A 14,954-nucleotide genomic window follows, 5' to 3' on the forward strand; every position below is an offset into this window, starting at 1 on the left:
AGCTGGTCTCTCTGAATCCAAGTATTGCTTGATAGTAGAATTTTGAGTGTAGAAAAATGAACTTTCTGACCATCATTCAGGAATTGAGTATTTATTCCTAACCCATTAATTAACAGGTGTCATGAAGAGGGGGGGGGGGCAAGTGAAAATCCAACTGAATCAAAGACAGAAATGTCAAATGAACTATTTATGTCCATATGGAAGCAACCAAATAGGTTTAGCTTAGAAAAAATAAATTAGTAAATTACAACAAATTAATATTGAGGTCTTACCTCTTTTGGAGAGACACCATCATCACTGTCAGGGGAGCCCTCTTCAAAGAACTCATCATCGTCCATACTCTCCTGATGGTACAGGTTACACACCATATCCAGCTGCGGAACACAGTGCACTTGGTCTTTAAAACAACCAAACCTCATTGGAAACACTTGCATAAAGTTAAATGATGATTTTATAGAGGAAAATACAGCACAATTTATGCATTTTATCACTGAATTTCTTCTGATATATTGTAACTACATGCACAGTAACTACATGCACAGAAGCTACATGCACAGAAGCTACATGCACAGTGGCTACATGCACACAAGCTACATGCACAGAAGCTACATGCACAGTGGCTACATGCACACAAGCTACATGCACAAAAGCTACATGCACAGTAACTACATGCACAAAAGCTACATGCACAGTAACTACATGCACAGAAGCTACATGCACAGAAGCTACATGCACAGTGGCTACATGCACAAAAGCTACATGCACAGTAACTACATGCACAGAAGCTACATGCACAGAAGCTACATGCACAGTAGCTACATGCACAGAAGCTACATGCACAGTGGCTACATGCACAGAAGCTACATGCACAGTAGCTACATGCACAGAAGCTACATGCACAGAAGCTACATGCACAGTGGCTACATGCACAGTGGCTACATGCACAATAGCTACATGCACAGTAGCTACATGCACAGTAGCTACATGCACAGTGGCTACATGCACAATAGCTACATGCACAATAGCTACATGCACAGTGGCTACATGCACAGTGGCTAAATGCACAGAAGCTACATGCACAGAAGCTACATGCACAGAAGCTACATGCACAGTGGCTACATGCACAATAGCTACATGCACAATAGCTACATGCACAGTGGCTACATGCACAGTGGCTACATGCACAGAAGCTACATGCACAGAAGCTACATGCACAGTGGCTACATGCACAGTGGCTACATGCACAGTGGCTACATGCACAGTAACTACATGCACAGTGGCTACATGCACAGTGGCTGCATGAACTGTAGCTACATGCACAGTGGCTACATGCACAGTGGCTACATGCACAGTGGCTACATGCACAATAGCTACATGCACAGTAGCTACATGCACAGTGGATACATGCACAGTGGCTACATGCACAGAAGCTACATGCACAATAGCTACATGCACAGTGGCTACATGCACAGTGGCTACATGCACAGAAGCTACATGCACAGAAGCTACATGCACAGTGGCTACATGCACAGTGGCTACATGCACAGTGGCTACATGCACAGTAACTACATGCACAGTGGCTACATGCACAGTGGCTGCATGAACTGTAGCTACATGCATAGTGGCTACATGCACAGTGGCTACATGCACAATAGCTACATGCACAGTAGCTACATGCACAGTGGATACATGCACAGTGGCTACATGCACAGTGGCTACATGCTCAGTGGCTACATGCACAGTAGCTACATGCACAGTGGCTACATGCACAGTAGCTACATGCACAGTGGCTACATGCACAGTGGCTACATGCACAGTGGCTACATGAACAGTGGCTACATGCACAGTGGCTACATGCACAGTGGCTACATGAACAGTAGCTACAGGCACAGTGGCTACATGCACAGTGGCTACATGCACAGTGGCTACATGCACAGTGGCTACATGCACAGTAGCTACATGCACAGTGGCTACATGAACAGTAGCTACATGCACAGTGGCTACATGCACAGTGGCTACATGCACAGTGGCTACATGCACAGTGGCTACATGCACAGTGGCTACATGCACAGTAGCTACATGCACAGTGGCTACATGCACAGTGGCTACATGCACAGTGGCTACATGCACAGTGGCTACATGCACAGTGGCTACATGAACAGTAGCTACATGCACAGTGGCTACAAGCACAGTGGCTACATGCACAGTGGCTACATGCACAGTGGCTACATGCACAGTGGCTACATGAACAGTAGCTACATGCACAGTGGCTACATGCACAGTGGCTACATGCACAGTGGCTACATGCACAGTGGCTACATGCACAGTGGCTACATACACAGTGGCTACATGCACAGTGGCTACATGCACAGTAGTAACAAGTACAACAGCTACATGTACAGTAGTAACAAGTACAACAGCTACATGTACAGTAGTAACATGTACAACAGCTACATGTACAGTAGTAGCATGTACAACACCTTCATGCACAGTAGTAACATGTACAACAGCTACATGCACAGTAGTAACATGTACAACAGCTACATGTACAGTAGTAACATGTACAACAGCTACATGTACTGTAGTAACATGTACAACAGCTACATGTACAGTAGTAACATGTACAGTAGTAACATGTACAACAGCTACATGTACTGTAGTAACATGTACAACAGCTACATGTACAGTAGTAACATGTACAGTAGTAACATGTACAACACCTTCATGCACAATAGTAACATGTACAATAGTAACATGTACAGTAGTAACATGTACAACAGCTTCATGCACAATAGTAACATGTACAGTAGTAACATGTACAGTAGTAACATGTACAACAGCTTCATGCACAATAGTAACATGTACAGTAGTAACATGTACAGTAGTAACATGTACAGTAGTAACATGTACAGTAGTAACATGTACAACAGCTTCATGCACAATAGTAACATGTACAGTAGTAACATGTACAGTAGTAACATGTACAGTAGTAACATGTACAACAGCTTCATGCACAATAGTAACATGTACAGTAGTAACATGTACAGTAGTAACATGTACAGTAGTAACATGTACAGTAGTAACATGTACAGTAGTAACATGTACAACAGCTTCATGCACAGTAGTAACATGTACAGTAGTAACATGTACAACAGCTTCATGCACAATAGTAACATGTACAGTAGTAACATGTACAGTAGTAACATGTACAACAGCTACATGTACAGTAGTAACATGTACAGTAGTAACATGTACAGTAGTAACATGTACAACAGCTACATGTACAGTAGTAACATGTACAGTAGTAACATGTACAACAGCTACATGTACAGTAGTAACATGTACAGTAGTAACATGTACAATGGCTGTTCATGGATGTGTTGGACCGTGACTGACTTCACTGACTATCATGCTAGTTAAATTGTGAGAATAAAATCTTTGTGTAAACTACTGTAATTGTAGTAGAATTCTCCTTATCACAAATATCTTCCTGGTACATAAATGTTTTTGAAAATTAGAATGACAATAATGGTTGTGAGCAAAGGCATCAGTACAGTAATATAAATTAATGTTGATGCACCCAACATGGTGCCAATTTCAAAATAAATGCTCAAGCTTTTATGAATGTTTTCCCCAATATGGCCTACAATTGCCAGGGGTCTCATGTGTCAAATGATGTCCAAACTAAATATTTAGGATTTTTTTAATATTATGAGGTACATTAAATTGTCAATAGACAGGAATATCATCAGTCTATTTGCTTTAGGATGACAGTAGTTTATGGTACAGTATGACATTTGAATATGAATGTTTCTTTTTTACTATAATTACTATACCATATTATCATCAAGATATATTAAGATGTTTATGCCATTTTTCTTAAAAAAAAAGAATGTCACAATTACATTATTATAGATGCACAATTTGATTGATTTTCTTACAGATTTGATAAAAAACAAAATTAATTAATTTTAAGGATTTCTACTTACCAGTTGGTCAATATGCATGCTTTGGAGAATCCGTTCTGCATTTTCCGAGTCAGCTCGTGATTCCATTATTGCTAATAAAAGTTTAGAAGCATTGTTCTTCAATTCTAAAACAAGGTCCATGCGAGCCTTTGCCAGTGGGTTGATATCGCTGAGAATAAGTGCCGTAATGATGTGCAGCCCATTTGATTCGTGAGTTGCTAAAAACAAAAATATAATAATGCATTACGACGTGCGACCCGCTTGATGTGTGTTGCTAAAACAGAAATATAATACCTGTAACGCATTATGACATGCGGCCCACTTGATTTGTGAGTTGCGAAAACAAAAATATAATAATGTATTATGACATATGGCCCGCTTGATTCGTGAGTTGCTAAAAACAAAAATATAATAATGCATTATGACGTGCGACCTGCCTGATATGTGTTGCCAAAACAGAAATATAATAATGCATTATGACATGCGGCCCGCTTAATTTGTGAGTTGCGAAAACAAAAATAAATTAATTCATTATGACATGCAGCCCACTTGATTCGTGAATTCCTATAACAAAAATACTGTATAATAATGCATTATGATATGCGGGCCACTTGATCTGTGAGTTGCTAAAACAAAAAACCAGCGTTGAATGTAATGAAACATCATTACATTCAACCACGCTACATCCAACCACATTCAACCACATCAGCCACGTTATTGTAACTCATCGCCTGCATAATGAAACATCATTTTCTGTGTGAGACCCGGAGGCTCCCCGGAGCTATACCGGGCTGATGTGCATATATTAGAAAGTGGCACTAGTCAATTGATGGAGTTCTAGGCCTACCGGAGACCAGCGCCAGAACCTGGCTCCCCTCAAGAGAGGCACGAGGAGCAATGGCCTATAGACACCCCCATGTAATTGGAAGCAGTCCATGTCTGCCATCTACCAGGTCAGGTACCCAGAAAGGTAGGAATTCAAAAACAAATTACAGCTGGTTAAAAATTTCAAATCAAAAGCCAAACTAGCAAACAGAACTACCCAACTGAAAACAAGCAAACAAGCATGATGTCACCACAGCCACCGCACCGCTATCTGCACACCCCTCCCTGGGAGGAGGGGGGAGGGGAAGGGAGGATCCCAGACCTCCTGTGCCAGCTACTCAACCCCAGTTCAGAGGCTGAATATAGGAAGTGCGAGAAAACTGCCAACCAGAGGGACATGCTGGTGAACCTCTGGGTCTTGCCCAGAAAATGCCATTTTATTACATTCAATGCTGGTTTTTCCTCGGAGCTACCTAACCAAAGATAAAGGAAAAGAGGGACTTACCCGGGAGGCGGCCACCACTCACTCCTCAACTTGAAGTCGAGATAACTGGCTGCAACATGTGACCTAACGCTACACATGCCTAAGAAGGGCCAGGAACATGAATGAGGTACCGTGTGGCTAAGACCCTGTTCGGCCTCCAAAAGCCCCCATGCCCGAATGTCGGCACAGGACATATTACCAAAAACAGCAGTCAAAGCTGCGAACTTACGAATGACGTGGACACGGGGATAGCCCACAGGTTGGCTGGATCGAATAATCCTGCGGACGACCTGGGAGACCAGAGCCCTGGAACAAGGAAGTAGGGAATCCGGGTCAACCCAAAGTGCATCCCCTGCCATGGAGGCCGTAGCACACAAGTAATGGTGAAGAGCTGCAACTGGACACAACATGATGCACCACCAGCCGAACTAACCAAGCATCGACAACCCAAGGACCCCTTAGGAAAGCAGCAGTCTCATTCTTCACCAGAAAAGAAGGAGACAGCTGCAAATGAGCAAACCAACCGCCAAGACAGAAAGAGCAGAAACCCTTGCGCCGCAGGAGAGCATAAAGCTCCCCGACCCGTTCCCCAGAGGCCAATGCCAACAAAAAAAGGGCCTTAGAAAAATAGTCCTGAACCAAAATGACCACCACAAAAAGAGGAGGAGAGAGAAAAGAGTGCACCCGGTCTAAAGACCAAAAAGACTCAGGCAGGGCATGAGCAGGCAGAAGGAGAAACAATGCCTGAGAAAGCTTGTGGAATGGAGCAGAAGTGACATCCACCCCAAACACAAGCAGAAGCGGCTCCGTGAGCGCCACATGACATGAAGTGACAGTATTCGGCATGAGATGATAGTCCTGAAACAAACAAGAAAGGAAGGACAAGACAACCCAATCTGAAACAGATGAAAACCTACGGAGGGACAAGAAATAACGAAAGGACCGTAAGGAAACTTTATACTGTTGCCGAGACGAAGCATGCAAGTAGGGACACCATATTGAGGTTATCTTGAGATGATTTCGGGGCTTTTTAGTGTCCCCGCGGCCCGGTCCTCGACCAGGCCTCCACCCCCAGAAAGCAGCCCGTGACAGCTGACTAACACCCAGGTACCTATTTTACTGCTAGGTAACAGGGGCATAGGGTGAAAGAAACTCTGCCCATTGTTTCTCGCCGGCGCCCGGGATTGAACCCGGGACCACAGGATCACAAGTCCAGCGTGCTGTCTGCTCGGCCGACCAGCTACCATTAACGAAGCCTTGGGACAACTTACAACTTACAAGTACAACATACAAGGGACAACATACATTGTCCCTTGTACGTTGTCCCTTGCAAGTTGATGCTCACCATACAAATGGTGACAGACTTGCATCAGAAAGATCAGACGCGAAGACTTGAGGAGAAGAACAAACCAGTTAAGTAACAGACTGGCCCAATCTGCTGAAAGAGGCGGAGCCACGGGAAGACCCCATGGTTTGGACACCTAGCAAGCAGCACCTGAAACCAAGGCTGGGCTGGCCACCAACGGACCAACAGGATTACTTTCCCTTGGAAAGTCTTCAAGTGAGCCAAGACCAGGAGCAACAGTGGAACTATAGGGGGAAGAGGTACAGGTAACCCCACCTCAACCAGTCCTGACTGAAGGCATCGACCGCAATGATCTCGCAGTCAGGGAAGAGCGCCATATAATTCGGGAGACATCTCGACCACGCCAATACAAAGAGGTCCACCTACTTGAGTCCGTCCATTATGTGGGCAGAGGGATGAACACGGATAGGCTGTCTGCCCAGATGATAGACATCCCCTGAACGTGAACGGCCAGGAGAGCCAAACCCAAAAAACTACGCAGATGAGTCACCTGAAGCGACCAGCCCCAAAGAGCCAACGACCGCATCGAACCCCCTCGGTTATGCAATGAACCATTGGGAAGCAGTATGAATGGAGACGGATCCTCGATCCTCGAGTGACCCGAAGCCTCCGGAGTGACATCCACACGGCGCATACTCCCGCACCATGCTGTGTGCTCAACTGAAGGACAGACCCAACCGCCCCTAGATGGCAAACTGGGAAAAAACAAAATCCCTGGCGAGCAGACACGCTGACTGGCTGGGAGCCCACACCAGCCAGTCGTAGAGGTAGACCAGAACCCATACCCCTAAGAGACACAGATGGGCAACCACAATAAGGTATGTGAACACGCGAGGTGCCAGATTCAAGCTGAATGGAAGGCAACGAAAGCAGTAAACCTGATGCCCCACAATAAAACCGAGCCAGTCCCTGAACCCAGGATGAATCGGGATGTACCAATACGCATCCTGGAGGTCTAGAGACACCATCAAGGTCCCTGGCTCCAAAAGAAGATGGACCTGGGACAGTAGTCATCCAAAAGGAAGGGCAATAGACCCCAGGGGTTCAGACAGGACAAGTCCAGAATCAACAGCAGGTTCGCACAGTCCCGTTTTGGAATTGGCAACAGGCAGGAAACCCACCTGAGGGTCAAGGATGTTTCGACCACGCCCAAGTGGACCCACTCCAAGATGACCTGATAGAGTGCAGGAGAAAAGGCCTGCCCCACCAGCTCCGAACCTCCCGAAGGAGGAAGGGCTACCCACTGCCACCACAGGCTGCAAGAAACGACCCACAATGCCCACAAATCATGGGACCCGGCTTCAGCAAACAGCGTGAGCCTTTTCCCCCCATCTCCCCAGTCAATGGGATGAACTGCGAAAGGGCCGACGTCCCTTATGAGAAGCTGACCGACAAGCAGAGCGATCATTGCACAGACCAGACCTCGCCAACTCTGAAGGCTGCACCGGCTCTTAAGACTGCGCCGGCTCAGTAACTGGCACCACTGGCCCCAAGTCCTGGTACGACCCTTTTGGGACAACCCCATGGGCCTTCCAGAGAACCAACAAGTCTGACATAGGACGACAACTAGAAAAAGCCACTTGCAGAAACTGCAGCACCACAGACTTCGCAAACAGCAAAATACAAAATGGCATAGAAAACCTAAGAGCCAGAGCCCAAGCAAAGACGAAGGATTGAGCGAGCACCGCCTGATGACACACGAGACAAGAAGCAAAGAACAGAGAGACTGCCTCCTGCAAGAACCACGCAAACAGCTCCAACAAGGCAGCCGACGCCCACACCGCCAAGACAAGCACACAAGAATCAGGACTGGCACCAAGTGCCTCCACGTCCTCCTCAAGACAGTCCGAAGACAGCTCGAAGAGGGAAGAGAAATGCAAGACCGAAGCCAAATAGCCATGAGCTTGCAAGTCCTCAGCAACCAGGGCAACGAAAGGAAGGGAACCTGCACATGAAGCTGTACCAGACCAACATTCCAAGGAAGGGCAGGGGCGAACAAACATGCATTGAAGCGTTCACACTCACCCCCCCAGGTAAACCTGAACAACCATAAGGACCTCTCACTACACAAGTGTGCGGGACCAACAGAATTTATGCCACGCCACCATCAAAATGATAGGACAGTCTGCCAACCAGGACAACTCTGGAACCTCGTAATGCACCCAGGAAGGAAAGAAAGAACCAAACTCAAAATAGGCAGGATCCATTATTCAGGTGTAATCCGGGTCGTGCAGGAGGTAAGCTGCAATGGCCTCCTGCACCTCATGGGGAGGGATGCGGGAGGCTGAAAACCTCCTGAAAGAAAGGGCCAATGTACCCAAGGGGACCCGGAACTGAACCTGGGAAGGAGCTAATGCCATATCAAACTTGTACAGGGAGGGGGATAAGAAAATCCCCCCCCCCTGCAACAACACACCCCGCTCAGAGGGTACCAAAACCCAAGCAGGATCAAATGAATCCCAAGCCCCCACAAGTGAGCCCCTCCCTTACCCTCCACACCAGGACCAGGGGCAGAGCCATCTTCCAAACCCTCCGCCTCAAAAGAAAAGGCAAAGTCCACCGGAAAAGCTGAAATGAAGGGGTGGGACCCACTGGTCACACCCAGAAGCACCTGCTGGGGAAACAGGCTCGAATGCCTCCATTGTTACACAGTTAGAGGCATCCTCCAAAACTACCCGAGTCTCACCACCAACTAAACCCTGCCCTGACTCCGAAACCCTCAGACGCTTCGGAGCCGGGTGCAGAAGGGAAGTAAGAGGACGAACAACAGCAGGGAAAGGACACGGGGAGGGTGCGGACGAAACCAAAGTCAAGGCGACTAATGCCCCCAAGTCCGTGTCCCTATAACCTAAACGGGGCAATGTTGAGGTATCCGGTTGAGCAACCAACAGTGTGCTGCAGCAACTTAAAAAGTGCATGCAACGCCAAAGCTGCCCGAATATCAAGATCAGTGGATTGGGTGAATTGGAATACAAACAAGGAACACCACTCGCAAGACTCCGGGTTAAAGGTGTTACCAAACCAACAGGTTTGTCTACCCAGAGACAAACAGTGGTGCATGAAACACCCCAGCCGACTCCAAGGGCAGACAATCACCTAGCATCAAAAGACCCCATGGAGGTAGGCCCCAATCGACTTGTGTAAGGTAACCCCAAGCCACAAGGGCAGTACTTACAGGGCACCTAGGGAAGGTAACCTTAGGCGCATGCAGCCCAAGTACTTGTGAAATTACTCCTGGCTCGCACACCCTCACAGGATAGGACCACACCACAAGGCACAGCACTGTAAATTGTCTGGAACCAGAGTCGCACGACCGCCAGGTCTTGCATTAGCCTCAGAAGTTGGGGTGGATAGCCGGAGTGGGGAGTCTGGGGCTCCCCCTACCCCCCTCCCAGGAAAGGGGAGCTGCGCAGACATGTGATAGTTGTGATGTCATGCTCGTTTGCTCTTTTTAGTTTGTTTGGGGAGTTCTGCCCAACAGTTTGACTTTCAGTAGCAATTTTTTAACCAGATAGGGTATGTTTTGGGGGGTGCCTATCTTTCTGGGTGCCCCAGAAATGGCAGACATAGAATGCTTCCAACCACACGGGGAGGGGTTTCTATAGACCATTGCTCCTCGTGCCTCTCTGAGGGGAACAGGTTCTGGCTCGTAGTTCCCGGTAGGCAAGAACTCCATGCACTATGACTGATGCCAGAAAGCTAATACAGTGGTACCTCGAGTTACGAACGTCCCTGTTTTACAAACTTTTTGGGTTACGGGCCCGATTTGTTCAGAAAACTTGAATTCGGATACAAACTTTACATCGGGATACGAGTTTGTCGATACGCATACAACCGACCTAGTGCATGGTGGCACGGTAATCGCGCCTCAGTTTACCAGTGCCTCGTGCCCAGTGACTGTCCCGCCTGAATTCTTCACAAGAATTTACAGTTTTTTGTCGGATTTTTGGCCATTTGAGCATAAAAAGTTGTTATTGTATATCTCGCCATGGGTCCCAAGAAAGCCAGTGGTAAGGTTCAAGCAAGGTATCACATGTGAGAATGACCATAGAGAAAAAACAAGAGATCATTTGTAAGCATGAAAATGGTACTTGTGTTGTTGAACTAGCTAGGCAGTACAACAGATCTTCAGGGGAGGAAGAGCAGGCAGTAGAGAATGTCCCTTCCTCATTAATTAAGAAAATGTGTGCAGTATGGGAAGGACTGCAAAGTTTTTCTAAAAAGAATCACCCAGATAAAGCTGTAGTAGGCCGTTGCATTAATCTTTTTAATGACAATGTGATGTCTCACTATAGACAAGTGTTGCAAAGAAGGGAAAAACAATCTTCAATGGAATGTTTCCTTGTGAGAAAAGTGACAAAATCAAGCAGTGAGCCACAAGCAGGTCCTAGTGGTATGCAGGCAAAACGTACCAGTGTGTGCACTCCAGAGAAATCTTCACTGCCTGATGTTATAATGGAAGGGGACTCCCTTTCCAAACATTAACACCTCTCCTCCTTCCCCCTCCTCCTCACCATCTTCCATATGCCAACAGGAGTCATCAGCAAGGGTAAGTAATAACTTGAACATACTGGTACTTTTGTAGTGATGATTTGGGTGAATTAGGTATAAAAATTACTTTGAAGTGACTATTTGGGATTCAGGAACGGATTAATTCATTTTCCATTATTTCTTATAGGGAAATTTGCTTCGGTTTACGAATTTTTGGGTTACGAACTGTAAACCGAGGTACCCCTGTCACATCCAGGGTATCCAGACACATCAGCCTGGATATCTCCGGGGAGCCGGAGCTCCCTGGAGATATTTGGGCTCCCCCCAGAAAAAGTGTTTTCTTGGTTGGTGCTGTAATTGGCAAACAAGATTTCTTGGCCGGCGCAGCACAGTGATAAATGTGATGCATCAATAAGAAAATCAGTAGAAGTCATGACGAGGATTTGAAGCTATACACTGGGTACTCCCAGGCACACTCGAGACCACTACACCACGACATAGTTAAAAGCACTGCAACCTGGGATTTGACTGCATCCTCTAGAGTTCCTGAGGCTTCCACTGAAGCCAAATCAGGGTTTCACACAATGGGGGGGGGGGGGGAAGGGACAGGAGTAGGGTGAACGAGCAGGAGCAAGTTCCTAATCTTTGCGACTGTTTGTTGATATTGTTGTGAGAGTTCTTTTGGTGGTTCTGGAGGTTATGGTCTTTTCTAAAGCCAGTTGTGGACTGTTTTGTTTTGTTGATTTTCCTGGTGACTTTTCTGGTAGTGAGATAATAAATGGCACCGATTCCTGTGCCTCTGTGATGGGACCAGGTTCTGGCTATGTCATTGGTAGGCCACATACAAGTCCCTGGCTGATGCCACCTAGTAGCTGGCACACTATCAGTCATAGTAGCTTCAGAGAGCCACATGGGGCTTCCCCCAGAGAAGTCCAAGTATGTGCAGAAGCTCATGCATGTTGTAGCTATGTAATCAAGAGAGGAAACTTCCATGACAAAATTAGGAATCCTACATATAAGCAGACAAAATAAAATCTTTAAACACTCACCTGAACATTCTTATACACTGAAGCAACATTACCATTAAAACATGCAGGTCATGAATAATGTGTAAATAATACATTAATAACTTGATGCAGAAATTCTGTATGGCATTAGGCATAATACTAAATTAAGAGGATAAGACTTACCAATACAATTCTGGTTTTCATGGCAGGGACCTTGACAATACTCAGTTAGTGTCTCTAAAGTCTGATTGATAAGGGAGACATTGTGTTCATTGATGTAGAGGCCAAGCAGCCCCAACCCACCAGTTGTAGACCCACATATACAGTCCAGAAACATAAGAGTTTTGCTAATCAGATTGTAATTTGTCTTGCTTTTCTGATTTCTTAAGAAATTCTGAAAAAGAAGAGTGTGTATTAGACACCTACAACATTTGTAATAGTTTAATTGTAATTACAGGAACAGAACTACTCTCATGATGACCCATCTTCTTTATAACATTTATCACATTTTGACAATTTCTAAGCTTCAACAACTATTAGTGAAGAAATACCATCATAATTTGAACATTGTTATAAGTATTTTACACCTTGGCCTCATGATTTACTTATTCAAATTATAAAGAAGAACGTTCCCCAGTATATTCCCATATCCATTTATAATGTTTGTGTGGTTATAATATTCCATCTTTCTGAGATATTCTACTCAGTCACTCACTAAGGTAAGATCATATTCACCTCTGGGCAGGATCAGGAACAGTCAGGCAAGTTGAGGAACCTGTCAAACTATTATTGTCAAATTCCATGTCTGATGCATGACACTGTAGAATACTGAGAACAACCCATAATGTACACAAAAAAACAGCGTTGAATGTAATGAAATGCTATTTTCTGAGCGAGTCCTGGAGGCTCCCTGGAGATATACCGGGCGGATGTGTATATATTAGACGGTTGCAACAGTCAATCGATGGAGTTCTAAGCCTACCAGGGACCAGAGACAGAACCTGGCCCCCTCAAGAGGCGCACGAGGAGTAATGGTCTATAGACCACCCCCCATGTAATTGGAAGCAGTCTGTCTGCCATCTACCAGGTCAGACACCCAGAAAGGTGGCAATTCCCCAAAATAACTACAGCTGGTTATAAATTGCAAATCAAAAACCGAACTAGCATACAGAACTCCTCAATCGAAAACAAGTAAACAAGCATGACGTCACCACAGCCGCCGCGCCGCTGTCTGTACAACTTCCCCTCCTGAGAAGGGGAAATGGGGGATTCCAGACCTCACGCACCAGCTACCCAAAGTTCAGAGGCTGAATATTAAAAACACAAAAAAAAATGCCGACCAGAGTGAGGGAGGGATGCTGGGGAGCCTCTGGGTCTCACCCATTACATTCAACGCTGTTTTTCTATGGAGACCCCCTTCGGCTCGCTGGAGCTACCTAACCAAAGATTAAGGAAAAGAGGGACTTTACCTGGGAGGCGGCCGCCACTCGCTCCTCAACTCGAAGTCGAGAGAACTGGCTGCAACCTGTGACCCAAGGCTACACACTCCCAAGACGGGTCAGGAACATGAACAAGATACCGTGTGGCCAGGACCCTCTTCGACCTCCAAAAGCCCCATGGCCGAAGTCTGCCCAGGATAAATTACCAAAAACAGCAGCCAAACCCACGAGGTACCATGTGGCCAGGACCCTCTTCGACCTCCAAAAGCCCCATGGCCGAAGTCTGCCCAGGATAAATTACCAAAAACAGCAGCCAAACCCACGAGGTACCATGTGGCCAGGACCCTCTTCGACCTCCAAAAGCCCCATGGCCGAAGTCTGCCCAGGATAAATTACCAAAAACAGCAGCCAAACCCACGAGGTACCATGTGGCCAGGACCCTCTTCGACCTCCAAAAGCCCCATGGCCGAAGTCTGCCCAGGATAAATTACCAAAAACAGCAGCCAAACCCACGAACTTACGAATGTCTTGGGCACAGTGATAGACTGCAGGCTGGCTAGACCGAGTAATCCTGTGGACAACCTGGGAGACCTGCACCCTGGAACGGGGAAAAAAGGAAACCGGGTCAATCCAAAGCACGTTCCCTGCCACGGAAACCGTGGCGCACAAGTAACAGTGAAGAGCCGCAACTGGAAACAAAATGTGATGCACCACCGGCCGAACCAACCAAGCATCAATAACCATTTAGGACTCCTCCAGAAAGCAGCAGTCTCATTCTTCACCAGAAAAGAAGGAGATGGCTGCAAACGAACCAACCAACCACCAGGACCGTAAGAACAGAAACCCCTGTGCCGGTGGTGAGCATGAAGCATTCCGACCCGAGCCCCAGAGGAATATGCCAACAAGAAAAGAGCCTTAGAAAAACAGTTCTGAACCAAAGGGGCCACTACAAACCGAGGAGAAGAGCGAAAGAGAGCACCCGGTCTAAAGACCAAGATGGTTCAGGCAGCGCATGAGCAGGCTGGGGGTGAAACAATGCCTGAGAAAGCTTGCGGAATGGAGCAGAAGTGACATCCACCCCGAACACATGCAGAAGCAGCTCCACCAGAGCCACATGCCATGAAGCGACAATATTTGGCATAAGATGAGGGTCCTGAAACAACTAAGAGAAAAAGGACAAAACAACCCAATCAGAAATTGAAGACAACCTTCAAAGAGACAAGAAGTGGTGAAAGGACCACCAGGAAATTTCATACTGCCGCCGAGATGAAACTCGCAGGTGGGACACCATCAACAAAGCCATCTGATCACCATACAAGTGGTGATAAACCCGCATCAAAAAGTTCAGATGCGAAGAGCGGAGTAGAAGATCGA

At 46.5% G+C, this 14,954-nt stretch overlaps 1 protein-coding gene across 1 annotated transcript in view; it reads right to left on the reverse strand.

The window, feature by feature from the left end:
- Positions 1-14,954, reverse strand: part of LOC123753965 (Inositol 1,4,5,-trisphosphate receptor) — a 402,759-nt gene that overhangs the window by 66,617 nt on the left and 321,188 nt on the right. The window contains 3 exon segments of the mRNA XM_069331935.1: positions 273-374; positions 3,990-4,186; positions 12,325-12,535. Coding sequence (XP_069188036.1) covers positions 273-374; positions 3,990-4,186; positions 12,325-12,535 — 510 coding nt within the window.

This window comes from Procambarus clarkii, chromosome 1 (assembly GCF_040958095.1).
Source record: "Procambarus clarkii isolate CNS0578487 chromosome 1, FALCON_Pclarkii_2.0, whole genome shotgun sequence".
NCBI lineage: Eukaryota > Metazoa > Arthropoda > Malacostraca > Decapoda > Cambaridae > Procambarus > Procambarus clarkii.